Here is a 27,425-nt window from a genome sequence, read left to right on the forward strand (position 1 = left end):
TTGACTGTCTCTGAAGACAGATGGCCACCTCAGCACAGTAAGTGGCCAGCTTAGAGAATAGCATCAATCACACCAAGGCCTGGGGTTCCTCACACGGAAGCCTAACACAAAACAGAATGCAATAATGGTGTTCTGTTTATGTTCTGTGAAAAGAGCCCTTATTTTATATATGTAGCTGGCAGGACTCCTTGAGCTGAAATAATCAGGCCGGACACACTCTGCACAGTGCCTTTCTTCTGTCTGTGTTCCTTCTAGGGCCCTTCCTTATTGTGCTGGGACAGGGGATTGCAGCAGGGAATCCCTGGTTTCTGAGTTTCTTCAGAGCATGACCCCAAAGGCTTTGATGAGCCTTATAGATCCCAGGGTATCACAGGGAGATGCAGCCCCAGACCAGATACCCACTAACCATGGCCTCCCACTTTCCTTCTTGACCAAGTGATGGGAAGGGAGGCAGCAGATGGGGGAATATTTGCCATTGGCAGGCTTCCAAGATCTCTGTTAAGATTTCTCCCACTGGGTGGTGCTTTGACCAGGGTTTGCCTAACTCCCATGCCCTAATATTCTTCTTGCTGGTTTCTAGATCCTCCCAATGAGCTACCTATAAGGCCACCACTGCGGGCAGACTGGGCCAAGTGGCTGCAACAACCAGACTGAGCAGCGGGCCGGGGAAAGGCATGACGGACAGAGCACAAACTTCCCTGTGTGAAGGGTAGGAGAGGGACCCGGCACCTTACCTCTTTTCATAGTCCAGGTCCCCCATCGACCCATTCATTAGCTGGTTCGGTGTCCACTTCAAGGTCATGACATCAGCTGTCTGGTGCAGGGACAGGTACCCTGGCACAGCCTCCATATCATCCCTCTGCAGAGAGAGGGCACAGGCTTGGTCAAAGTGTCACAGTGATCGTGGGTCCTGGCCCATCTGCTTTAGGATGCATAACTAGAACCAAGAGGCTACGTCATGCCCTTCAAGACCATGGCCATTTGGAAGATCCTGAACCTCCTTCCAGGTGGCCCTGCCAAGAAAAGTTTGTAACCAACCCCTCAGGATGGATTCTGTAGATCCAGCTAGGAAAACTGTCTGCCCCCGCCTCGACTTTCATACTCACACCTCCTCCCCTCAACCAAGGTCCAGGAGCTCTGCTGCAAGGGCAGGGCTGGTGGCTCTCTACAATTAGGAAGCAGCTCTACCCCTCTTCACCACCATCCTCTTCTTAACAGAAGACATTTATCTGGCATCATTTTGGCCAGTCTTAAGGGGGAAAAAGAGGGCAGCTGAGCTCTATGTCCCATCCGCAGACATTTTCCAGAATCCCCAAATACCCACACAGTACTTCCTGCCCCAGCAGCCTAATCCTCTGTCTTCCCAGTTAGCCTTCAGAGCTTCTCACCTGCTCCCTCTGCTTTACCCCAAGTGGGGTGTGAGGGAGGGGGCCATCTCCAAGCCTCACACATAGTGAAGGTGATTTCTTCACCAAATTAGCCTGTACACCATGGGGAGATAGACAGCTAGCATTTACTGAGCACCTAGTGTGTGCAACAAGCCTGGCTTGGCTGCAGGGACACGGTCCCCATTTAACCACACAAGCCTGCAGCCCTGTGATGGAGCACAATTTCACGACTGGTTTTCACATAGTAATGCACCTGAAATGGGGATGTACCTGATAGAGTGGCATCTCACAATCATGGTCACGGCCTGATCTCATGCAAATTCGGGCCTAGCTGTTCAGATGTTACTTTAATTCAGGTTTTTTTTTTTTTTTTTAAAGATTTTATTTATTTATTCATTTGACAAAGACAGAGAGGGAGAGTGAGTAAGCACAAGCAGGAGCAGCTACAGAAGGAGAGGGAGAAGCAGGCTTCCCGCTGAGCAGGAAGCCTGACACGGGGCTCTATTCCAGGACCCTGGGATCATGACCCGAGCAGAAGGCAGATGCCTCATTGACGGAGCCACCTGGGCACCCCTCCATTCAATTCTGAGCGTGATTGTTACTTCATGTGTGGAGTACAGGTGTTATTTTAAATGTCTTTATAAAGATTAGACTGATTCATCTTTGAATCAAAAAGTGATTGTGCAGGGACGCCTGGGTGGCTCAGTTGGTTGGATGACTGCCTTCGGCTCAGGGCGTGATCCTGGAGTCCCGGGATCGAGTCCCACATCGGGCTCCCAGCTCCATGGGGAGTCTGCTTCGTTCTCTGACCTTCTCCTCGCTCATGCTCTCTCTCACTGTCTCTCTCTCTCAAATAAATAAATAAAATCTTTAAAAAAAAAAAAGTGATTGTGCAGAAAGACGGGCAACAGAGCAAAAGGGCACTGATGTGATACTGGCCAAGCAGACACACGAGTCATGGCTGCACAGATGTCCCCAGTTCCAGATTCTCTCGTAAAGCAACAACCAAGTGCACATATTTGCAAACCTCTGACGCTCTTGATCAGAGGTCTGCAAACTTCCTACAAAGGCTCAGATAGGGGAAAACTGGGGCTCTGCGAGCCATATAGGCTCTCTGCGGTAACCAGTCCACTCTCCCTTATAGCCTGAGAGCAGCCCTACACAATACGTCATGGGCATGGCTGGGTTACAATAAAGCTTTATTGGCAAAAACAGGCAGAGCACTGAATTCAGCCTATGGCTATATAGTTTGTTGACCCCTTCTTTTGATGGAACAGAAGACAGTATTTGGTGGAAAAACATAGACAGCAATGTCTCTCAGTCAAAAAGTGACATGAAGATTAAGGGGCGCCTGGGTGGCTCAGTGGGTTAAGCAGCTGCCTTCGGCTCAGGTCATGATCCCAGCGTCCTGGGATCAAGTCCCACATCGGGCTCCTTGCTCAGCAGGGAGCCTGCTTCTCCCTCTGCCTCTGCCTGCCATTCTGTCTGCCTGTGCTTGCTCTCTCCCCCCCCTCTCTCTGATAAATAAATAAAATCTTTAAAAAAAAAATGGGATGTCCTTTGGGGAAGGTATGTGCTTTGGTGAGTGCTGTGAAGTGTGTAAACCTAGCGAGTCACAGACCTGTACCCCTGGGGATAAAAATATATGTTTATAAAAAATTAAAAATTAAAAAAAATTAAAATGTTAATCTCACCCCCCCCCAAAAAACGGGATGTCTTAAGTTCACAGCTTCTTAGATCTGAGGAGATAGGATCTTGTACCCACTGGGATGTTGATACTAAGGCTCAGAGGAGAAGTGACTTGCTCAGGGTCACCTGGTGGTCACAACTGTGACCTCAGAGCTGGAGTAGCCAACAGCTCTCCCTCCTCTTCCTCTGAACTGAGCCCAAACACCACACTGATTCAAAGGGGATATCTATTGCTTGAGAGCAGGGGCCTCATGCATCTTGCTCACCACCCATCTCTGGGACCTGGACCAGTCCTGGGCATAGAAGTTGAATGATAAATGACATAGACTCTCATAGCAGACAGCCTGAATTCAAAGCATAACTTTATCCCTTCCTCCCCACTGTGCACACCTCAGTGTTCTCACCTTCGATAAGACTCCTTGCTTCATATGGTTGTTGTGAGCTTTAAATGAGTCAGTACAGTTAAAAGAACTTAGCATGGTGTCTGACATATAGGAAGTGCTCCATAAGTATTAACCATGAAGATATTTATCTTGATATCCTAAGCATCTAATTCATAGTAGGTTTAGGATAAATATCTGCTGAATGAATGAGTGATAACAAGAGAGAATGGATGGATAGGCAGTTGGGTGGACAGGTGGGTGGAGAGATGGACTGGAAGATAAAAGAACAAAGAGTTGGATAGATGGATGGATGAATGGGTGGATGCACATAAAGATGGGTAGGTGGATGGATGGAGAGACATGTAAAGACTGGTAAATGGAGAGAGGGATGAATGGATGGGTAGATGGATAGATGGATGACTGAATGGATGGATACAAGGATGGATGGATGGATGGACAGATGGATGGATGGATGGATGAAGAGATAGATGCAAAGATGGGTTGATGGATGGATATAAAGATGGGTAAATAGCTATGTGGATGGATGGACAGACAGAAGGAAATGTTGTCATATGGCTGAATGGACAGAGAGTTGGAGTACTGGCAGACAAATGAAGAGACAGTGAATGCACAGATGAATTACTGAATGGATAGATGTAAAGATGGATGGATGGATGAACAGTTGATGGATGGATATATGAATGGGAGGATATAAGGATGGATGGACAGATAGCTGTAAAGATGGGTTGATGGATGGCTGTAAAGACAGGTAGATAGGGGCACCTGGGTGGCTCAGTGGGTTATAGCCTCTGCCTGTGGCTCCGGTCATGATCCCAGGGTCCTGGGATTGAGCCCCGCATTGGGCTCTCTGCTCAGCAGGGAGCCTGCTTCCCTTCCTCTCTCTCTGCCTGTGTCTCTGCCTACTTGCGATCTTTCTCTCTGTGTGTCAAATAAATAAATAAATAATCTTTAAAAAAAAAAGAGGGGTAGATGGATGGATATAAAGATGGATGGATGGATGCGTGGATGGATGGATAGAAGGAAATGTCATATGGATGAATGGACGGAGAGATGGACTACTAGTAGATGAATGAAGAGACAGGTATGTGGGTAGGTGGATGGATGAATGACTGAATGGATGGATATAAAGATGGAAGAATGAACGGTTGGATGAATGGATGGATGCATGGATGGATGGATAGAAGAAAATGTTGTCACAGGGATGAATGGATGGAGAAATGGGAGTACTGGCAGATGAATGAAGACACAGGTATGTGGGTAGGTAGATGAATGAATGGATGAGCAACCTGGAGCCAGAGGGAACTTCTGCTCTGTAACTTAAAGATGGACACCCCCAACCCCAGAAGACCCGGGCCCAACATCTCTCTCACCGGCTGAACCAGAACGTTGTTCTTGCCATAGAGCAGTGTGGCCCTGGAGTTCTGATGCAGGGACTCCACATAGTCACGGGCAGAAAGGGATGGTCGGTCGTCCATGCTGCCACTTGAATGCCTTTTCTGGATCTGGCAGTGTGAGAGGAGGTCACGCCTAGGGTGACCCTCAGGGTCCCACTCGTTCCCCACCTCCCCACCTAGTCTGGAACCCAGCCCAACTCATTCCCAGGGCTCTACAGCCCACCCTTACTCACACAGAGAGCCGGCCGCTTGGTGGGTGAGTCCTGCCGCAGGTGCGAGCTGTGGATGCGGTGTCTTTGCACGAGCTCGTCCGCCGAGGGGTCAGTCCAGAAGTGATCCGCAGTCTTCATCTTGGTGTACTCTAGGGCACAGGGCCCTACTGCAGAGCATATGGGGGCTGGGACTCTAGAGTCCCGGACGGTCCACCTTCCCCCACCATGGGCCACCAATTTTACCACTTCTCCCCTCCAGCCAGTGAGTACCCCCAGGGTCTTCCTAAGGAGAGGCCAGTACTAGACCCTGGGAGCCAGAGCCAGGGAACAGGTATGTTTTGGTGGAGGAGGCTGGAGGGCAATGAGAAAGGCCCTTTGAATATAACAGTGAGCAGAACCCAGAGACCCAGATGAAATTCAGAGCACTGGACCACTTACCCAACAAAGATGCAAGGATGGGGCCATCCACAGGGTCCATCAGGAGGGCCTCCTTCTCGTAGTACTTACTAGCAAGAGAAAAGGACAGGCAAGTTTGGATGGCGACCAACAGAGAGTGCACAATCAACTCTGACCTACTGGTTAAAAGCGGACTGTGTTGGGTCTCCCTCTGGTCACCTCTCTGAGCCTCAGATACCCATCTGTAAAATGGGTATAATAAAAATAGATGTCCTAGGGCTGTTGGAAAGCCTTTTGAGAGAGACAACAGATGTGAGGCACTTAGCACTGTGCTTTGCATGGAATGGCTGGAATGAGAGTAACAGGAATAACGATTACAAAGTGGTTCCTGTGGGGGCCTTGGGTGGCTCAGTCGTTAAGCATCTGCCTTAAGCTCAGGTCAGGATCTCATGGTCCTGGGTCCGAGCCCCACATCATGCTCCCTATGCAGCAGGAAGCCTGCTTCTCTGTCTCCTACTCCCCCTGCTTGTGTTCCCTCTCTCTCTGTCAAATAAATAAATAAAATCTTTTAAAAAAAATAAAAAACAAACAAACAACAACAACAACAAAAACCAAAGTGGCTCCTGGCTGGTTCTATCGACTTCTACCGCTTCTTCCATTTCAGACGGCAAATTGCTTAGGGGCTTGGATGTTGTCTGCCCTTCAAATGAGGCAGCAAGATGCCTTTTAGCTGTTGTGTGCACTGAAAAGCTGTATTAACAGGACTTCCTGCCCAGATAGCCCACGTAGGTGATGCCCGCCTGATGTGCTCATGAGCGCCTGCTGGCTCCTGGCTCTTCCCAATAACTTGTGATATAGGCAATACAATGTTCCTGCTGTTTTGCTTTTCATTTCTTTGTTTGAGTTGTTGTGGAGTGGCTTCTAATTCTTTGCTAACTCATACCATCTAGAAATAGAATTCTAGAGTTGATAAAAACCTTGTTCTACCCTCCTGAGAGGTCTCAGGCTCAGGGAGGGAAAGTGACCTGTTGGAGGCCACACAGCAGGTGGCTGTAGGCTACACCCAGCCTACAGCAGGAGGTGAAGACCACAGGATCGGGAGGGAGACAGGAGACACACTGAGGAGGCGCCAGGTTCGACCATTTCCGCCCTTGCTGTGGCGGAAGTCACTTACCCACTTGGGCAGGTGACTACCTTCTCTGAGCTTCAGTGTCCTTAGCTGTAAAATGGGAAGAACGACGAAACTCACCTAGCCAGTTGTTGGGAGGATTAAATATAGGCCTGCTTGTACAGCAACAGCACAGACCCTGTCTCCAGGAAGTTCTCATGAAATGGTGGCAACATCATGGTTATTTTATCCCAGAGGAATTTTCTGTCCACCAGAATATTGGCTGAAGCAGAACTGACCTGCTCTGTACACGCTCAGCAGCAAGCTTATACATTTTGGCTGAAGATAAGGTGTCAAGACACTTTCCACTCTGCCACTCAGTTTCCATTCCAAAATTCAGCACAGTTACCTGATCATGAACCTTGGGAATACTGCCTTGAAAAATAGCAGGTAGGACTGGAAGCAAGATGTGACCATCAAGGGTGGCCCAAGGGAGCTCCTCTGCAGTGATAGGTTTCATTGGAACAGTTCTGTTCCTGACTGTGGTGTCAGCTATACAAGACTATGCATGTATTAAAATTCCATAGAACAATACAGGGGAAAAAAATGAGTATATGTAAAAACTAGCAAAATCCAAAAAAATCCAAAATAAAGTTTGTTGTTCAGTTAACAGTATTTTACCAATGGCAATCCCCTATTTTGGTCCTTATACTATGTTATGGAGGATGTTATCACCTAGGGTAGAAGAGACTCTAATGTTTCAGCTTCTATGTGAATCTGAAAAAATAAGTTTAATGAAGAAAGAGGTTGGCATTATTGCTGAAATAAATCACTAATTCCTTTTGACTGACTTATTGAGAAAGCACAAGGTCATATGCCAAAGGCAATACCTACAGAGACCCTGGGAATTTAGCAGAATTTAGGTTCTAAACCCATGTCTCTACACAGGGCAGAGATGTGTCACAAGATGAAGAGATTAACTGGACTCCAAAGCCTGGATTTCTTCCAGTTCCTCTCCTGCCTTTGCACCAGCTGTTCCCTCTGCTAGGATCACTCTTTTCCCACACCCCCTTTATCTGGCTAAAGCCTACATGTCCTTCAAATGGAAGCTTAACTGCCATGTCTTCCAGGACACTTTCCCAGGTCACCCAGTGGAGATAAAACACCACCCACCTGACTTGGAATACTCATCATATCTTGTCCCAATTAGCACTTACCTGTTTTCCCTGCTACAATACGAGGTTCATGAGAAGCACTTCGCTCTACACTTTCATGCACATTTTCCTAGCAAACAGGCTAAGAATAAAAGATGATCATAATACCTATTGCATGTGAAGATGTGGTTAAACAAGCACTTTCATACACCAAGAGATACAGAGATTCTCAGATACTTCCCTCATATTCTCCTTCCCTCCTTCTCTCCACCCCCTCTCTCTGGCTGGAAGGGAGTACTGGCCATGAAAAGTCTCCTCATTCATCTGGCTGCCCCATGCCCTTAGCGTAACATTCAAGCTTTGAACATGACAGTTGAGATGAATGCATCCCCAGCATCTAGGTTAGTGCCTGGCACATGGTAGGCAGTCATTAAGTATTTACTGGATGAATGAATGGATGAATGGATGGGTAAATGCTTTCCAAAAGGGCCCATGCTCTAAAATCTTTATACTAGTTTGATCTGAGCTAGAAAAGAAAATGTAAAAAGGTATTATTTCTAAAATGCTGTGTACTTACTAACTCTCCTTCTTTCCCCTTCTCCAGAATGGCAGCAATCCCTGTCCCATTTACCAAATGAGAGCAGAGACCTAGGAGCTAGATGACTCCTCTAGGGCCATAGTTAGCAAGAAGACAGTAGCTTAATTCATAGGAGAAGAAAGATGTCTCAGATAGCAAGATACTACATCCCACTCCAACTCTGAAGACTTTGCATTGGCAGTAAGCACCTGAATTTTCCCAAGGTTCTTCTATACTAGGCTAATCTGGAAGCAAACATCCAGAAAGCCTTTATTTAATCTCTTTCAAATCAAGTACGTATCAAGGGAAAGAAAATAAAGCTTTGTGTAATAGGTTGCAATTCCCAGCAGGTGGCGGCAGAGCACACCCAGGAGTCTAGTCTTTCCAGCTCACCTGCTGTTTTCCACCAGGTAATGCACAATTTTGTCCAGCACCTTCTCAAACAAGGCAGTGCGAATCCACAAGTGCTTGATGGCGAGTGGGGACAGGTTGGGCAGCTTCGGAAGCTTCCGCACATTCTCCTGGAGGCCCTGGATCTGGTTTCGCCTTCAAGGCCAGTAAAGAAGGAGGATGAATATTCACAAAAGAGGAAATCCCACAGGACCAATATGCAACTGGTGAAATGTTCTACCTCTCTAGGAAATGAAGGAATGGCAACTAAAAGAACAGGAGCCCTTATTGCTCCTGGCAAGTGGGTAAAGAGCTGAAAAAAGTCACAATACCCAGTAAGCGTAAAGTTGCAGTGGGACAGACACTTTCATAAACTGCTAATGGACAAGCCAGATTCTTACAGTGATGTTTCTCTTCTCTTCCCCCCTGTCCTTCTCTCTTTCTCTCTCCTTCTTTTCCCCCTCTATCTGACATGGATGAGTGACTGCATGAATGAATGAATGGCTCTTGCTTACCACCTGGCATGGGTATCTCTAATTCCTCCATTAGAAAGTCTCTCCCAATATTATGGAAGGCCCATGGAAATCCATCCCTTTAAAGTTATCAGCAAACACCTGGGAATTTAGCAGATAGATTGGAAGGCACCTGAAGACCATGTGGCTGAGGAGTCAGATTCCAAAACAGGAGTTGGCAACGCCAAAGCCACATGCTGGCCATCATGCAGTTCTGTCCAGAAGCACTGGGCTGGCATGGCCTGGAAGGCAAGGCAAGGGCCATTTCCCATCCAGTGATGTGGAGTGATCACACACAGCAGAGAAGGCGAACATGGCCTTTGTGCCTCTCTCTCCCTTCTCTTGCCTGGAACAGACATGGCTAATTGATCCACGCATTCTTTCTCGTGAAACCCAATAGCAGCTCCAGAATCTTTCAAAACAAGGTCTTTCCAGTGGCCTGTACCATGAACTGGAGGTGAAACTTATCTGTCATCCCTGATCAGGCCCCAGATGGAGGCTTTGGCTGCACAGTTGGGACTTTGGGGGTGACTCTGGTGGTAGGCGCTCATATATACACACTCAGGCCATGAGTATCCCAGCAACGAACACAATCAGCCTTGAGATGCATGAGTGAAGTCACTGCTCCTCTTCAATGGTTGCCTCAGTGTCACACGCGGTCCATGCAGACAGTGACCATATTAATTTCATTAAATTTTGTTCTCCCTGCATTCAGAATGGGGTCTGGGTTCCAAGAGGCACTTACTCATTCAACAATCATTTCTAGAGCATTTGGGGTGCTGGGCACTCTCCAGGCACTGGGGACATAATGGGGAATAACAGATTTTAGTTGCCTGTTCTCATGGAGTTCAGAGTCCAGTGGGGGAGACAGACAAGTATCAAGCAAAAAAATAAATGAATAATTAGAGGTGGTGATAACCACAGGGAAGTATATAAACAGGGGGATGATCTAAAAGATAAATGGGGTGAAGGCTGGAATCTACCCTTAACTGGGGGAAGGCCTGAATGACAAGGAACTAGGTATGGAAGATGGGGGTGTGTGAACTGGGTGATGGGTACAGCATGTGCAAAGGCCCTGGGATAGGAAAGAGTCTGGCAGGTTTGGGGAGCAGAAAGGAGACTGGAGAGAGTGCCAGGAGGTAGGGGTGCTTGCAGAGCTCAGGGAGGAGCATGAACTATCCTCTGCAGGCCCGCCCTGACCATACCCCATGCTCCACACTCACGTGCTCTCGATCAGCTGCTCCAGGTCCTGCACCTTGCGGCTGAGCTCCTCGGCCGGTGGGAAGTTCTTGCCCACTTTCATGAAGAGAGCTGCAATCTTGTTGCTGCGCAGAAAACCAGCTGCCCGGCGCCGCAGCCCATGCAGGACGCAGGCCTCCACAGCCGCTGTAGGGACACAATGGTCAGTCAGCAGGCCCTGCCCTGCCCATGCTCCCCTGCACCCAGCTCAGAACTCCAGTCACACAGAGGCACCTTGGAGAGCTGCAGGCCCCAGCATCACAAAATTCATGAAAGGCTCTTAAGGAAAGGCACATATGCCTCCCTACCTTCCACTCCCTCAAAAGGAAACAAGAGAGCTTAGCAGTTAACCTATGCTCACTGCCCAAGGTCAGATTGTCTGTGTTGATGTCCTCCCCCAGATACTAACCAGTTGTGTGACCTTGGGCAACTACTTACCCTCCCTGTGCCTCAGTTTCTTCATTTGTGAAATGGGGATAGTATGAACAAGTCTCTTAAAAGGTTGCTTTTAGAATGAGGTGGAAAGGGATGCCTGGGAAGCCCAGTTGGTTAAGCATCTGCCTTCAAGTCCGGTGGTGATCTCGGGGTCCTGGGATTGAGCCCCACATAGGGCTCTGCTCAGGAGGAGTCTGCTTCTTCTTCTTTCTCTCTTCTTTCTCTCCCTCTCTCAAATAAATAAGTAAAATCTTTTAAAAAAGAGAATGAGGTGGGAAAAAATGCATGGAAAGCATTTCATGTAAAATCTGGCACATAGAAAGTGCTTTAGAAACATGAGTTATTACTCCTGGCAGTGAGGGAAGAGGGACTGGACCACAGGACTGTCAAGCTTTCTCTGGGTTAAAGAATCACACCAACGTCATTACTGTGATTCCAGTAAGAGCAAACAGTATGCATCTCATTCTACCTCTGTCACAGCCAAGAAAGGGGAAAAAAATCCCCATTTTTCAGATGTGAAAACTGAGGCTCTAAGCAGTAAGCTGAAGTTCCCAAACCTAGCAAATGAGTGGTGGAGCTGGGATTCAAACCCAGGCCTGAGCCCAAGGTGTGCTCACAACACTTATGCTTCCACGAAAAATTTGAAGAGAGGATGTAGTCATTGTCTTCCAGTGTCTGTGTTTCCCCTGGGTGGTCACCTGTGCTCTACCACTAACTTGCTGTGTGACCTCAGGCAAATCGTTTTCCCTCTCTGGGCCTTAGTGTTTCCTCCTGGAAAACAGTCCCTGTGTAGGCCATTCAGATGGCCCCCGTCTTCTTTTTGGTACTTTCAGCAGGCCTCTAATAAGTATTTTCCTGCCCCTGTCTTACACAGCAGACTGGGAGCTCACTCTGCGATGTAACAGGAGCATAGTCAGTGTTGATGGGAAAAGGGAGTCTATTATAAGAGCTACTTCTTAGTGGGTATCTGCTGGGTGTCAACCAGTGTTGAAGTTTACCTTCCCTAATCCTGTTGGAAAAACCCTGTGAAGTGAGTGTTCTAGTTGCTGTCACTCCACACAAGGAAAACACCAGCAGTCCGAGGGTGAAGAGCCTGGCCAAAGTCAGGCTATGCACCGGGAAAAATACTGAGAAGTTTTGGTTCAACTACTTGTCTTGGGGTATTTTGTTGTTGTTGTTGTTATTAGCAATTACTTGGTTTTTAAAAAAATTATTATTATTATTTTTTAAGTAGGCTCCATGCCCAACATGAGGCTTGAACTCACAACCCCAAGATCAAGAGACTTGTGCCTACCAACTGAGCCAGCCAGGTGCCCTGGCAACTATTTGATTTTAAATGGATTCCACTCTATTGTCTAATTTGCCTATGGGCTTAAAATATTCTGGGTAAGCATCTTCTACACAGCTTCATTTTCGCTTATACACACGACACTTTTCATTTGTCTCTACTGCAACAATTTAATCATCTAGGCATTGGAGTCTTGGTTGATTCTTTCTGACAATGGCCCATAAGGAACAATGGATCAGAGACATCTCAGGGAGACCCTGCAGGCCTTATTCAGTGCCATTACATTTCTTCTCTCATCCTGAAACAGTGGTTGAAGTTAGACGACCATCATGATTTTTAGCACTTTCTATTCCTCTAAGTCTTTAATAGGTAGATATGGCCACACATTCTGAAATGGGCATGCCTGTTATTTTCTTTGCAAAGAGAGATGTTCAAAAGAAAAAAAATAGGTGAGAATATCCCCAAATTCACATTTATGTGTTTATATATATATATATACATGTATACAAATACATATAAATGTGTATATATATACCCCTACGTATATACATACAAATGCAAGTACACAAATATACCTATCTCTGTAATTTAAACAAACATATTAAAAAATAAAATTAAAATCATTAAAAAAATAAAATAAAATTTGCCAAAGTCACCCAAGAAATAAGTAGCAGAGAAGGCATTTGAACCCAGGTCTGCCTGGCTGCAAAGGGACCGAACAGACATCAGCAGGCTCCCAGGTCTCGGCGTGTGCTCCCATAGGTGGTGTGCCCAGCCGTGGGGATGAAGCTGAAGGGCCAGCTAGGTCTCCTCGCTGGGGCCTCTGCAGGAGGCCAAGACCGAGAGAGGGGTATTATAGCATGTCCTTTCTCCCAAGATACTCCAGTCACAAATTAAAAAGGTTTTTCAGGGAGAAACACCCCTACTTACATGTACACACAGATTAGAAGCTGAATCCTGATTTGCGGGACACACAAAGCCTACGTTTATAGCTGCGGAGGAAATACAGTAAGAACCTGGCAGCATGGTTATTTCTGGAAACTTTGTGAGCCCAGCTGGTTCGAGGAGAGAAGTCTGAGTCAGGCTCCGAGCCCCCGGGCCTGTCTCCTTTGCTGAGCCAGCTGGATGTGATCCCTCGGTGGGGAGGGGGGTTGATGGCTCCTAATTCCCTATATTTTTAAAGCCCATCCATCCTCTCTCTTTATTTGGCAACAGCCATAGGCAGGGTGAGGAAAGGGCATTCGTCAGATGAGAGACCAGCATCACTATGGGTGTGAGTCGCCATGCTCTAAGCCCACAGGAGGGGAAGGCAGTCAGTCCCTCCGGCGTCAACAATGATTGACTCCCCATGGGGTGCAGAGGTCATTCTTCATTTCTTCTCTAGACTTTTCCATGTTTCCAAATTCCCTAATGGAGCCTCTTGGGAACCTACAAATAACTATGGAGTCACAGAGCAAAAGAAGCAGTGTCAGAATGCTCGCTCGTGGGGGGATGCCACTCCCCCTGAGGCAGCCCACAGAGAAAGCAGCCATTTTCAAGGCCACGGGCCGCGAACTCACCACAGAAGGAGATGATGTGGCTGCTGTCCTCATGGACAAACTTCCGTGTGACGGCCTCCTCCATGATCTGCTTCACCTGGAAGGCAGAGGCAGCTGAAAGGGGAGACCCAAATGCGCCTGGGGTGCGGTCACCCCAGAGGGCTGTGTTGCCTCTCTGGGCCTTCTCAGGCCGGCTGGGGCAGCTGGCTGACTGCCTTCCTTCCATGCCCTCCTCACAGTCTTCTGAAAGCCTGAGGCCTGTCACAGTGTCACAATTCACAATTTATGGAATTATTTTTTTCGGGTGCTCTGCATGGTGGGGAGGGCGGTTCTTTTCAGGTGTCACAAGAAATGTCATCTCCTTCCTGGGCCCCATTAGCTGAGACCGCTCTCCTCCCCCTCCAAGACTCCATCCACACCCTTCCGGGTACTTATCCTATTCCTGTCCCGTGTTATTTACTTACTATCTCCCTGCTCTAGGACATGAATTCCCTGGGGGCAGGGCCTCATCTGCCTGTTATATCCACGGAGACTAGAATAGTGCCTGGTGTATAGCAGGTGCTCAATAAATATTTTTGGAAGGAAAAAAAAAGTATGTAAAAGAATCAGGCAGAGTGACAACTCGGCCCTGGAATCTGGCAAACCCAGGTTTAAATCCCTGTTCAGGCACCTACCAGCTGGGTTTGGGATATTGTTTTGGGAAATCGAGGCTCATCGAGGGGAAGTGATCTGCCTAGAGAAGTAGAGCTGGCCCAGAGTGGAGACAGAATTCCAGGCTGAGTCTGAATCCCCAGATCTGTGCTCTTCCTACCATCCTCACATGCTCAACAAATATTTTCTGAGCACCACTGATATACCAGGTATGGGGAACCCAGTGCTGAAAGGGCAACTATGCCTCTGCTCACAGAGGGGACACTCTGGTGACTTGAACACCCTTCTGCTTTGCTGGATGCTGGGTCCCACTCTGCCCAGAGCCACTACGGGACTTTAGCAAAACATTTCTCTTCTCTAGGGCCTCAGTTTCCCCACCTTGAGGTTGAGGAGATTGGGAGAGATAATCTCCAATGCCGGTCCCAGCTCCACATCACCACGCTGCGATGCAGAGGTGATGGGAACAGTTCTGAATCCGACCCCTTCTGTGGGCTTCCTGGCTGGCCTGTGGCCTACTCTGCCTCGGCCTCAGCCGGGCCTGCTCAGCCATGCCCCCGTCAGAGAGCAATCTCAGGCCCTACATGTCCTTCTCTTTCCTCCTTCTGCCTGCCTCCTAGAGGGGAAGGCAGAACACAGAGCATGGTCCAAGTTAGCACCCTCCCTGTGAACAGCTGCTGGCCTTGGAGCTCAGGGCCCCCAAGCTGAGCTTTGCCAGCTGCATTCCTAAGTCTGAAAACTCTCCAGCCAAACCTGTGGAACTGGTCCTATTCACAGGCAAACAGGCTGACTCAAGGTTACATGGCTAGGAAGCAACAACTGGACTTTTGACTTATACTGGTTTCTTCGACCTTAGCACCAGCAGCTATAGCCTGGCCCCTTTAGCTTCTAGCTGTGCTTCCTCAGGCCAGTCACATCACCTCTCTGAACCTTAGTATTCCCATTGGGTAAAGGGCGTAGAGGAATAGCACCTGCCTCCAGGGGCTGTGGGAAGACAGAACAAGATCATGTTCACCGTGTGCTGAGCACCAAACCCGGCACAGAGGGGCCTGTGGTAAATGTTAGAGCTGCGCATGCGTCTCCCCTCTCTGAACCCTCTTTTTACAGTTATTCTGGTCCCTGCTAAAATAGTGCCTGCTGAGGAGAATAAATTCCCTGGCTTTCAAGGCCCCCACAGTGGCTGCTTTGCTAACCCCCATCAGATTTATGTGGATTTCATCCTCCCCACCCACCTGCGGACCTCATGAGGGGAGAGCACACTGCTGGATAGTTATGGCTCGGGGACATCTTAGGTACTCAATAAAATTCAGTTTGAGGAACAAATGGCTTGAAAGATCATGACTGGCTTTTGTGTTGGGAGAATATTTTAGTTGGAAAAAATGCTTTCCTGTCACCATATTTGTGGGTAAATAGAGAGCAGCAGCATCAACATCCCTGTTTGTCAAGGGAGCACAGAGACGCACAGAGGGGTGGTGTCATCTGCCCGGGGTCACAAAGCTGATGAGGAGGAGAGTCAAGGGTTAATTAGACCCAGGTCTGTCTGAATCTAGGGGCTGAGTTCCTTTGCAACAGTCCATTAAGCTCACACAATCTCAGAGCATTTAGCCACCCCTCCCACCCCCTACTACCTGCCTCCTTTGTTCCTTTGCTCCCCTAAAGCAGGGTACAGTGATGCTGGCCTACCACCCAGTAGGTTGTGGAACCTGCCAGGTGGGGCTTGCCAAGCACCCAGACCTGGGTGTCCCTTGGGAGTAGAATGGGGGCTCCAGGAAGCTGGGACAGGAGTGCTTTTGGAAAATACAGTGTTTCTTTAAAAGCTAAGAACTGGGGGCCAGACAGGCCTGAGTTCAAATCTCAGCCCAAACACTTACTAACTGTAGGACCTTAGGCAAATTCCTTTACCTAGGACCAACTTCCAGAGTCAATAAAATCTGTTGGCTCTGCCAACTCAGAGCCTGACCACTTCTCATCCTCTCCATCAGGACCTCTCTGATCCAAGTGGCCCTGCTCCAAGTCATGTCTCTCCTGGTTTGACACTGCACCCTCTCGCTTGTCTCCCTGCCTCCACCTCCTGAGAGACTCATCTTAACATGACCAGAAGGATCTTGTTAAAAGGTAAGTCAACAGAACAACCAGACAGAAGATCAATAAGGAAATGGAGAACCTGAACAATTTTATAGACTAACTGGACCTAAGAGACATACATTACCCTCCACCAAACAAGAACAGAAAACACATTTTTTCTCAAGTGCTCATACAGGATAGAGCATGTCACGGACTAGGGCACAAAACAAGTCTTAACAAATCTTCAAAGACTGAAATCATACCAGGTATCTTTTCTTTTTTTTTTTTTTAAAGATTTTATGTATTTATTTGACAGAGAGAAATCACAAGTAGATGGAGAGGCAGGCAGAGAGAGAGGGAAGCAGGCTCCCTGCTGAGCAGAGAGCCCGATGCGGGACTCGATCCCAGGACCCCGAGATCATGACCCGAGCCGAAGGCAGCGGCTTAACCCACTGAGCCACCCAGGCGCCCCCCAGGTATCTTTTCTGATCACAATGGCATGAAACTAGAGACCAGCCCTGTGAGTGGAAATTAAGCCACACACTCTTAAACAACCAGTGGGTCAAAGAATTCACAGGAGAAATCCGCAAATACCTTGAGACAAATGGAAATGAACATGTAACATAACCAAATCCATGAAATGTAAAGAAAGCAGTAATAGGAGGTAAATTTATAGCCAGAAATGCTTATGTTAAAAGACCGGGAAAGAGCTGAAATCAAGAATCTATTGTTATACCATGAGGAACTATAAAAAAGAACTAACTAAACCCAAGGCTAGAAGTAGAGATAACAAAATAGAAAACAAATACAATGGGAAATTTTAACAAAATCAAGAGTGGGTTCTTCAAAAATTCAGCTGTATTGACAAAACTTTAAGCCAGACTGACTAAGAAAAAAAGAAGACTCAAATAACTAAAATCAGAATTAACACCAATCCTCCTCAAATGCTTCCAAAAACAACAAACACACAAACAAAAAACACTGAAGAAGAGGGGATACTTTTGTTGTATGAAATCAAAGCCAGGCAAGATACTACCCGTAAACTACAAACCAACATACTACCCGTAAACTACAAACCAACATCACCATGTCAAAATCTGCATCAAAACACTAGCAAACAGAATTTGGCAATATCTAGAAAAGATAGCACACAGCGACCAAGTTAGGATTTACTGCTAAAATGCAGGGATGGTTCCAAGCTATTCCAACCAAGGTAATATACCACATTAACAAAATGAAGAGAAAAAAAAAAAAAACAGCATCTCGGTTGATGCAGAAAAAGAATCTGACGCGATCCAACACCCTTTCTTCAGAAAACGCTCACTAAACTAAGAATAGCAAGAAACTGCCTCAACTTAATAGAGCTACCATTCACTGCAATGGTGGAGGCCAAAAGCTTTCCCTGCAAAGTCAAGAACAAGAAAGAAAAAGCTGCCTGTTCCTGTCTCTTTTATTTCACATAGCAGTGGAAGTTCCAGCCAGATGAATTAGGGCAAGAAAAAGAAATCAAAGGTATGCAAATCCAAAAGAAAGAAGTAAAATGATCTCAGTTGATGGATGGCACAATCTTATGCACAGAAAACCCCGAAGATTCCACAAGGAAAAGGTTGGCCATCATAAATACATTTAGCAAAGTTGTGGGATACTAAATCAACATGTGAAAATGGGCCGTAGTTCTAAACATTGACAAGGAACAATCCAAAGAAGAATATCAACATTCCATTTACAAGAGCATCAAAAAGAATAAAATACTTTTTTAAAAAAGATTTTATTTATTTACTTGACATACAGAGATCACAAGTAGGCAGAGAGGCAGACAGAGAGAGAGAGGGAAGCAGGCTCCCTGCTGAGCAGAGAGCTTTATGTGGGGCTGGACCCCAGGACCCTGAGATCATAACCTGAGCCAAAGGCAGAGGCTTAACCCACTGAGCCACCCAGGCACCCCAAAAAGAATAAAATACTTAAGAATAAACTTAACCAAGGAGCGGAAAGGGCCTGGGTGTTGAAAGCTCTAACAGATCTGCTGAGAAAACTCTGTTAGGAGGCAAAGAAATGGAAAGGCATCCCACCTGTTCAGAGATCAAAAGACTGAATATCGTTGTCAATAAAACCCAAAGCCATCTGCAGGTGTCATGTAATCCCCATCAAAATCCCGATGGCATGAAACAAGATGGGATAGGGAGGGAGACAAACCATAAGTGACTCTTAATCTCACGAAACAAACTGTGGGTTGCTGGGGGGAGGGGGGTTGGGAGAAGGGGGGTAGGGTTATGGACATTGGGGAGGGTATGTGCTTTTGGGTAAATTGGAAGGGGAGATGAACCATGAGAGACTATGGACTCTGAAAAACAATCTGAGGGGTTTGAAGTGGCGGGGGGGTGGGAGGTTGGGGTACCAGGTGGTGGGTATTATAGAGGGCACAGCTTGCATGGAGCACTGGGTGTGGTGAAAAAATAATGAATACTGTTTTTCTGAAAATAAATAAATTGGAAAAAAAATAAAAAAAAAATCCCGATGGCATTTTGCTGCCCTTATTGTTGTTTCTGGGCCTTTTTTTTTTTTTCCAGAAAAAAAAATCTATCCTTAAAATGTGTATGGAATCTCAGGGGACTGTGAATAGGCAAAGCATCTTGAAAAGGAAGAACCAAGTTAGAGGTCTCACACTTCTGACTTCAAACCTTTAGAAAATTATGGTAATCAAAACAGTGAGATATGGGCATAAAAACAAGTGGAAAAGAATAGAGAACCCAGAAACAAACCCTCATGTCTATCAGTATATGTGAAATGATTTTGCATGGGTGCCCAGACCATTCAATGGGGGGAAAGGACAGTACTTCCCACAAAATGCTCTTAGGAAAACTGGATCTCTACATGCAGAAGAATGAAGTGAGACCTTCACCTATTTCACACACAAGAATCAGCTCAAAATGGGTTAAAGACCTAAACAGAAGAGTGAAAACCATGGGGTTCCTCAAAGGAACATAGCAGAGAAACTCATGACCCTGGGTTTGGCAATGATTTCTTGGCTGTGACACCAAAAGGAAAGGCAGCAGAAGTAACGTGAAAAAAACTGAATTACATCGAAGTAAAAAACATCTGTACATCAAAGGACACTATAGAGTGAAAAAGGCAAGCCATGCAGTGGGAGAAAATATTTGCAAATTGTGTATCTGATAAGGAGCCAATGTCTAGATTGATGATGAATTCCAAACAGTCCAACAACAAAAAACAACCTGATTCCATAATGGGCAAAGGACCTTAAGAGACATGTCTTCCAGAGAAGACCTACAGATGGCCAACCAGTGCACAAGAAGGCGCCCAACTTCTCTCATCATCAGGGAGGTGCAGATCAAAACCACCAGGGGATACCACCTCACACCCATGAGGAGGGCTACTATCCAAAAACAGAGAATAACCATGGGTGGTAATGTGGGAAAATGGGGACCCTTGGGCATTGCTACCAGGATGTAAAATCAGGTATTTCCTAAGGAAAATAGTAGGGCAGTTGCTGAAAAAACTAAACAGAACATCACTGTAGGATCCAGCAATTCTACTTCTGGGTATGCACCCCAAAGAACTGGAAGCAGAGTACAGGAGAGAGATTTGCACACCCGTGTTCACAGCAGCATTAAGTACAAGGGCCAAAGGTAGAAGGAACCCGAATGGCCATCGCTGGCCAATGGATAAACAAGACGGAGCAGACATGTTCAAGGGAATGAAATTCAGCCTTACAAAGGAAGGGCATTCAGACACCTGCTCCAGCATGGATGAACTTGAACACATCATGTCAAGAAACAAGCCAACCACAAAGAGACTCATGGGAAGCCCCTGGAGTAGTCAAGTGCATGGAGACAGGAAGAAGTACGGCACTTGCCAGGGCTGGGAGGAGGAGGGCACGGGGAATTTCTGGCTTAATGCAATTACTGTTTAATGGGTACAGAGTTGTAGTTTTGTATGATGGAGAGAGACTGACTACCCAACAATGTGAATTACTTAACACCACCGAAATTAAAAAGGATGATGAAGGCAAATTTTATGTTCTGTGTATTTTACCACAATTTTTAGAAGTGTGGATATTATGTGTTAACATGGTGTAAATAAGTGAATATTTTGAACCCTTCAGGGCTCTCATCTCACTGAGAAGGACAGCCCCAGTCCTCACCATGGGCCACAAGGATCTGTACAACTTCAACCCACCACCAACCTTCTGACCTCCTCCCCCAGCTGTCCCCATCACTCAGTCCACATACCGCTTCTCCCTGTGGTCTGCTCAGCAACGCGGGCGCAGGCCCATTTCGTGGCCCTCCGCACATGCTGTGGGGAATGCTCCCTCCCCAGAGATCAACACAGTTCAACTCTGTGCTTAAATGCCACCTCCCCTGATTGTGCTACTTTAAACTGCCCGCCTCCCCGCACTCAACACTCAACGTCCTCCGTTTTCTGCTTATTTCTCTCCAGAGCGCTTCTCGCCTCTAACCCGCTACACATGGTGCTTATTTTGTCCTGGGCATCTCCAATCTCATGGGCTTCTACCATCTACGAGGTCAGGAATTCCACATATGTCAATCACTGCCCTATTCTCGAGACCTGGAGAATGTCTGGCACATAGTAGGCATGCAGTATCTGTGGGAGGAGTGTGGACCTCCCACAGTGATGTTTATATGAGGTGAGAAAGAGCACTCAGCATAGAGCCTGATAGAGGGTAAGTGTTCCATAAACAGTGGCAATTTAATAACGATCATGCAGACAGCCTGCTGCTTGAACAAGTGACTTCTGGTCCTTGCACCCTACTCCTCTGCTCATCCAACACATGAATGCAGGTAAAACCAGGTTAAAAATCAATCTTGTAGAGGAAAATCAATCTTGTAGAGGAAACTGCCACCAAAGGCAGCCTGCGGGGCTGCAGGCAGTGTGGAAAGAAGGGGCTTTGCCTTGAAGATGAGGAAGTGGGGGGCGTTATAAGCAAGTGGAATGCAGAGAATAAGAGTTAGTAAGTTCCAAGAGTGTCCCAGTTTGTAAAGTGCTCTCCTGCCTGCCTTCCCTCATTGGATCATGCTGACAATTCAGGGTGAATGTCTCCCCATTTACAGAGGAAGAAACAGAGACTCTGGGGAGGAGGACGCTCCTTGCCATAGACTAAATGTTTATATTCCCCCCAGAATTCCTATGTTGAAACCCTAATCCCCAGTGTGATGGTATGGGGCGGAGGGGCTGTGGGAGGTGATGAGGTCAAGGACAGGAGTAGTACCCATATGAAAGAGTCCCCAGAGAGCCCCCTTCCCTCTTCTGCCACGTGAGGACACAGAAAAGACAGCCGTCTATGAACCGGGAAGCAGGTTCTCAGCAGACACTGAACTACCGGCACCTTGATCTTGGACTTCCCCATGTCCAGAACCATGAGAAATAAGTGTTCGTTGTTTAAGCCATCCACTATATAGTATTTTTGTTATAGCAGGCCAAATGGACTTCCTCAAGTTGGCATAAGAGGGAAGTTTTGGGGGCAGACACGGCACCCAGAACTACGGACCTCAAGGCCCAAGGGCCGGGGTCTGCAAACTTCTTCTGTAGAGATTTACAGTGTAAGCATTTGTGGCCTTGCTGGTCATCTGGTCTCTGTCTCAATGATTCAACTTCATCCTTGTGCCATGAAAGCAGCCACATGTAAATGAATGAGTGTGGCTGTGTTCCAATAAAACTTTATTTACAAAAACAAGTGGAGGGCCAGTTCTGTCCTTTGGGCAAGAGTTTGCTGACAGTGAAATAATAAAAAACGTGTTTTCTATTGGTCTTGGTCTCTAGTTTCTGGCACAGGCCTTATAAAGCCCTGGTAATTTCCTAAGTGATAATAGCACTAGGAGCATCTTCTGGTCTGACATTTGGCCTTTGACCCCAGTTCCTGACACTGAAGTCCTAAATCCCTTGGAATTTCCTCCATGATAGGAATGTCTTTTATTCTAATGAGGTGATGCCTGGTGGGCTCCTGGATCATGTCATGAAGGGGACTGGTCACCAAAAGGACCAAGCCATGGTGAGAAGCTTGTAACCTTCAGCCCCATCCCTCATTCTCCAGGAATGGGGGGGAGGGGAAGGGATGGAGACTGAATTAACTATTGATCATGTCTATGTCATGAAGCCTCCATAAAAATTCCAAAAGTGTGGGGCGCCTGGGTGGCTCAGTGGGTTGGGCCGCTGCCTTCGGCTCAGGTCATGATCTTGGGGTCCTGGGATCAAGTCCCGCATCGGGCTCTCTGCTCGACGGGGAGCCTGCTTCCTCTTCTCTCTCTCTCTGCCTGCTTGTGATCTCTGTCAAATAAATAAAATCTTAAAAAAAAAAAATTCCAAAAGTGTGGGTTTGGAGACAATCTAGGACTTGTCTCTGAAGTGGGGGGCAGGCTTGCAGGACTAGGCCCCAAACCTGTGGGATCTGATACTGACTGACTCCAGGTCACTAGAATCAGAATTCAGTTCAGTGGCCGGCCACACAGCTGGGCCCAGAGACCTGTGCAACATGTAGGAAACTCACAGCCCTCTAGGGTCCGCAGGGTCATACAGGAAGAGTGTGAGATAAAGGAGGAATGTATGGGAGTGTGTCTTCCCAAATCACAGATCCCACATGAGAATGCCTGGGGGCACCAGGCTGGCCCAGGCTGTCTGCCTTGGGGACCTAAGTGGGGACACAGTGGGGACAGCTCTGGGGTGAGCACTAACACGGCTAGCCTCAGCTCTTCCAGGGTCCAGCCCTCTCTTAGGCAGCTTGCAGTCCTCCTACCAAGGTCCCCCCGCTCCTCGGTGGTGGCCACCTGCCTGTCGCCTGCTGGAACCACTCTGACGCAGGCACCCTGCACCTATCTGTGTCCTCCCCTCGTGGCAAACACAGAGACTGCCAGGTACCATCTGCTCCATCCACACAAGGAAGCCAGGATTGAAAATACCTCAGCTTTATGTTCTGGCGGGGATACCAACTAGGAGGCGTCCTCAGGCTGGCACTGTCCCTCCGGGCCTCACTTTACCCTCTGGGCTCAAAGACCTGCACCACTTCTGTGTCATGCCTCTTCTACCCACGTTTCAGATCCTGCAGGCTATCACCTCCTCCACTGCTATGGGCTGAACTGTGTCCCTGCCCTCTGCTCATATGCTGAAATCATAAACCCTAGTACCTTAGCATGTGATTGACCTATTTGAGGACAAGATCTTTACAGAAGTAATTATGTTAAAATGAGGTCATTAAGGTGGGTCATCATCAGTACCACTGGTGTCCTTGTAAGAGGAAATGTGAACACAGCCCACTCCAGAGGGAAGACCACATGAAGACTCCCCTAGGGCCCCCCCTTGAGGACCTTGGAAGGAGCCAAACCCGCTTGATACTATGATCTTAGACTTCCAGTCTCCAGAATTGTGAGAAATCAAATTTCTGTTGTCTAAGACCCCCCACCCCCGGGATGTGGTACCTTGTGACGGCAGCCAGGAGAGAATGCCAAAGCTGCCAGCAGCATCCTCGCCATCACATTCCTCACCCTCATCCCTCTGAGCCCTTCTCTGCCAGAGAATGAAGGACTGAATGAGGGAATGAATTCTAGGCTTATCGTATTATCAACTCACTGTACCCTCTGCAAAGCCCTGGAGGCTTGGTTCTATTTTTATGAGAATGAAGCTCAGAGAGGCTAAGCAACTGGCCCACGGTCACACAGTGAACAGGAGGCAGAAGCAGAATCTAAACCTGGGCTCTTGAGGCTGCTCTAGAAGCTTCAGCCAATGGCTTGTCTCTGAAAATAGTAATTAATACTATTCTCACTTACTATGTGCACAGCATTATGCTAAGCAGACATCCTGTTATGGACCAGATGCTTGTGTCCACACAAGTCACATGAGGGAGCCCTACCCCTCAGTCCTGTGTAATGGTATTTGGAGGAGGTGCCTTTGGGGTGCAATTAGGGTGACATGAGGTCATTAAAGTGATGCCTCAGCATGGGACTGGTGTCCTTAAAAGAAGAGGAAGAGGGACGCCTGGGTGGCTCAGTTGGTTAAGCCGCTGTTTTCGGCTCAGGTCATGATCCCAGTGTCCTGGGATCAAGTCCCACATCGGGCTCCTTGCTTGGCAGGGAGCCTGCTTCTCCCTCTGCCTGCTACTCTCTCTGTCTGTGCTCGGGCATGGTGCGTGCTCTCTCTCTCCCTCTGACAAATAAATAAATAAAATCTTTAAAAAGGGGGGGGGCACCTGGGTGGCTCAGTGGGTTAAAGCTTCTACTTTCAGCCCAGGTCATGATCCCAGGGTCCTGGGATTGAGCCCCGCATCGGGCTCTCTGCTCAGTGGGAAGCCTGCTTCTCCCTCTCTCTCTGCCTGCCTCTGTGCTTACTTGTGATCTCTGCCTGTCCAATAAGTCAATAAAATATTTAAAAAAGAAAAGAAGAGGAAGAAACCAGAGCAGTGGGCTACAAGCTACAAATCAGGTAGTGGTCTACAAGCCAGGAAGAGAGCCCTCACCTGGAATCAAATCAGCGAGCACCCTGACCTTGTCAGGACTTCTCAGCCTCTAAATTGCAAGAAATAAATGTCTGCTTAGACCACTCCATCTGTGGTCTTCTGCTGCAGCAGCCTGACCTGAGATGCATGACAAGCCCCATGTAATCCGCATGACATAGTTCCTACCCACTTAACAGACAAGGAAATGGTGAAATTAGAGGTATTGGTGACTACCTAGCCAAGGTCATCAGAAAACTCCAAGGTCACCCTGCTGAGGTTCATATGCTGGTCACTCTGACTCCAAGCGGAGCCTCTACCCACCACACTCTGCCCCAGAAATAGGGGTCAGATGCTCTCACTGGAGTTGCCGGCTTCAGTTACATGAAAGAAGACACAATCCCTTCCTATCCCTCTCCCTGTCTCCAGAAGGCCCAGGGAACTCCTAACCACTGCATATGGCGGGTAACAACACTGATGCATTTATTCCGCATCTCAGCACAAGCCAAGGTGGAGTCAGGGGGCTTCTGCCTCTCTGTGTCCCAGGATGGCCTGGTCCAGCAAAATGAAGATTCAGAAGGCAGCTGTTGGCAAACCCACAGGCAGGGGCTTCTGTGTGCTTGAGGGATAGCGAGAACGTTTTCGGTTTGGGGCACAGGGGCCACAGGACTCAGGGACAGAGAAGGGAGGCCTCTGGTCCCTCCCTGGCTCCTCGGACAAGTCCAGATGGTGTGGCACATGTCACAGTGTGCCCCACAGTCCCCTCCGGGACTGGAGGCTGCTGGAGATCTGCAGGAGAACCCTCAGCTACTAGTCCCTTAGGGGACAGGGAATCCCTTCGGCCCAAGGGAGAGAGCTCCCTCAAGGCCTCACTGCTTCCCAGGGTGGCCCCCACCCTGTGGCTGGAACATGTGGGCTCTAAGATCTGGCCTCCTTGCCCCAGTTTGGGACAGCTTTGAAGGGCCATCCCGGCCCCCTGGGAACGCCCTGCAGGGTTTCCATGGAAGCCTCATGGCCCATCTTCTCCCTTGGGTCCCTCCTGCTTGCCTCACTTTGCTTCCCTGGGTGTTCATCCTAAAGACACCCCCAAATAAGCCTGCATGCTGACCTCCATCTCGACAATGGCCCCTTCGCTCAGGGGCCACCAGGCCTCAGGACAACCGCCAATAGGGACAAGCTGTACACACTTCCCCACGCTGGGGAGCTCAGTTCAGCCAGAGGCAAGAAGCCCCCCTACCCTGAGCACACAGAGCGGCGGGGATGGAACCAGGCAGTCCCGCCCTGGAAGACCGCTCACTCCAGCGAGGTAAAGGTGGAACCAGCTAAGACAGGCATGGGCAGGTGCAATGTGGCCAAGCAGAGCTGCTGACAGAGGGCCCAGCAGCCTTGGCCCTGGCTGGGAGCAGGCTGCAGATAGAGATGCTCGGCCTCAGACCCATGCAGTCAGCAGCTCAGGGCGGTTCATCAAGGGCTCCAAGGGATTCTCGTGCATGCTCGATTACAGCAGGGGATTTGAGGGGAGGATAGAAAACAAGGAGCTGTCCCAAAATCCTTAGGAAGATACTGAGCAGTCATGGCTCCTGCCCCTTCTGGGACCTTCCCCACACAGCTAGTCCCCTCTGGCACCTCTCCCTGCCCCCAGGTCATACTAGGGAAGATAATAGTTCCAGGTTTCCCACTATTACAACCACAGGGTGCTGCATCCTTTCCCCAACCCTGCCCTCACCCTGCCTTGGTCAAGAGTGCCTGTATTAGGGTGCCTGGGTGGCTCAGTGGGTTAAGCCGCTGCCTTCGGCTCGGGTCATGATCTCAGGGTCCTGGGATCGAGTCCCGCATCGGGCTCTCTGCTCAGCAGGGAGCCTGCTTCCTCCTCTCTCTCTCTCTCTCTGCCTGCCTCTTTGCCTACTTGTGCTTTCTCTCTGTCAAATAAATAAATAAAATCTTTAAAAAAAAAAAGAGTGCTTGTATTAAATGCACCTCACTGTACTCAGTTTGGGGGAATCATCTGTTTCCTATTGTTACCCAGATTGTATATGCACATTGTCTCGAGTCCAAACTGCTGAGGGGAGGAGGTTGTCTGCTTATCACTGTGGATTCTGAAACTCGGCAAGGGTCATGCCCAAGGAAGGCTGGCTCCAGGCCTCTCGTTCTGGGGATGGATCTGGGGGTGGGGTGGGCAATGCAGGGGGGTAGGCAGCACCTGTGGGTAGTACTCAGCCTAGGGAGGGGCTCAGAGAAGTGAGGTGCCTCCCCACCCTCACGGGCTCCCAGCTGTGGGCTAGAACCGGCCAGCAGAAGTTAATAACAGGCTGACAGCCTGAGGCCAGAAGAGGAAATTAAAAAGGCGGTGGGGTGGAGGCCTCCACCGGAAGATTGGTGAGAGACTTACAGCGGAGGAAGAGGCTGTGTCCAGGCCTGTGAGGTGGGGGGCCATCATGGGAGCCTGATCTGATCTGCGGGCACAGGGTGGATGGCCACAGAAGGCCTCTGAAATTTAGCTCCACCTCCTTCCATCTCTTGGGCTCCCAGGC

General features: G+C 48.2%; 1 protein-coding gene across 4 annotated transcripts in view; it reads right to left on the reverse strand.

The window, feature by feature from the left end:
• Positions 1–27,425, reverse strand: part of SGSM1 (small G protein signaling modulator 1) — an 89,869-nt gene that overhangs the window by 44,881 nt on the left and 17,563 nt on the right. For 2 of the 4 annotated variants that reach the window (XM_044244050.1, XM_044244049.1), the window contains exons 3-9: positions 13,746–13,821; positions 10,448–10,610; positions 8,716–8,868; positions 5,526–5,593; positions 5,109–5,254; positions 4,852–4,983; positions 735–859 (exon numbers count right to left, since the gene is read on the reverse strand). In XM_044244050.1, coding sequence (XP_044099985.1) covers positions 735–859; positions 4,852–4,983; positions 5,109–5,254; positions 5,526–5,593; positions 8,716–8,868; positions 10,448–10,610; positions 13,746–13,821 — 863 coding nt within the window. Of the gene's footprint in view, positions 1–734; positions 860–4,851; positions 4,984–5,108; positions 5,255–5,525; positions 5,594–8,715; positions 8,869–9,357; positions 10,428–10,447; positions 10,611–13,116; positions 13,625–13,745; positions 13,824–27,425 lie in introns of those variants that run through there. The other 2 variants (XM_044244051.1, XM_044244052.1) reach the window with 2 other exon arrangements.

Source organism: Neovison vison, chromosome 3 (genome assembly GCF_020171115.1).
Source record: "Neovison vison isolate M4711 chromosome 3, ASM_NN_V1, whole genome shotgun sequence".
NCBI lineage: Eukaryota > Metazoa > Chordata > Mammalia > Carnivora > Mustelidae > Neogale > Neogale vison.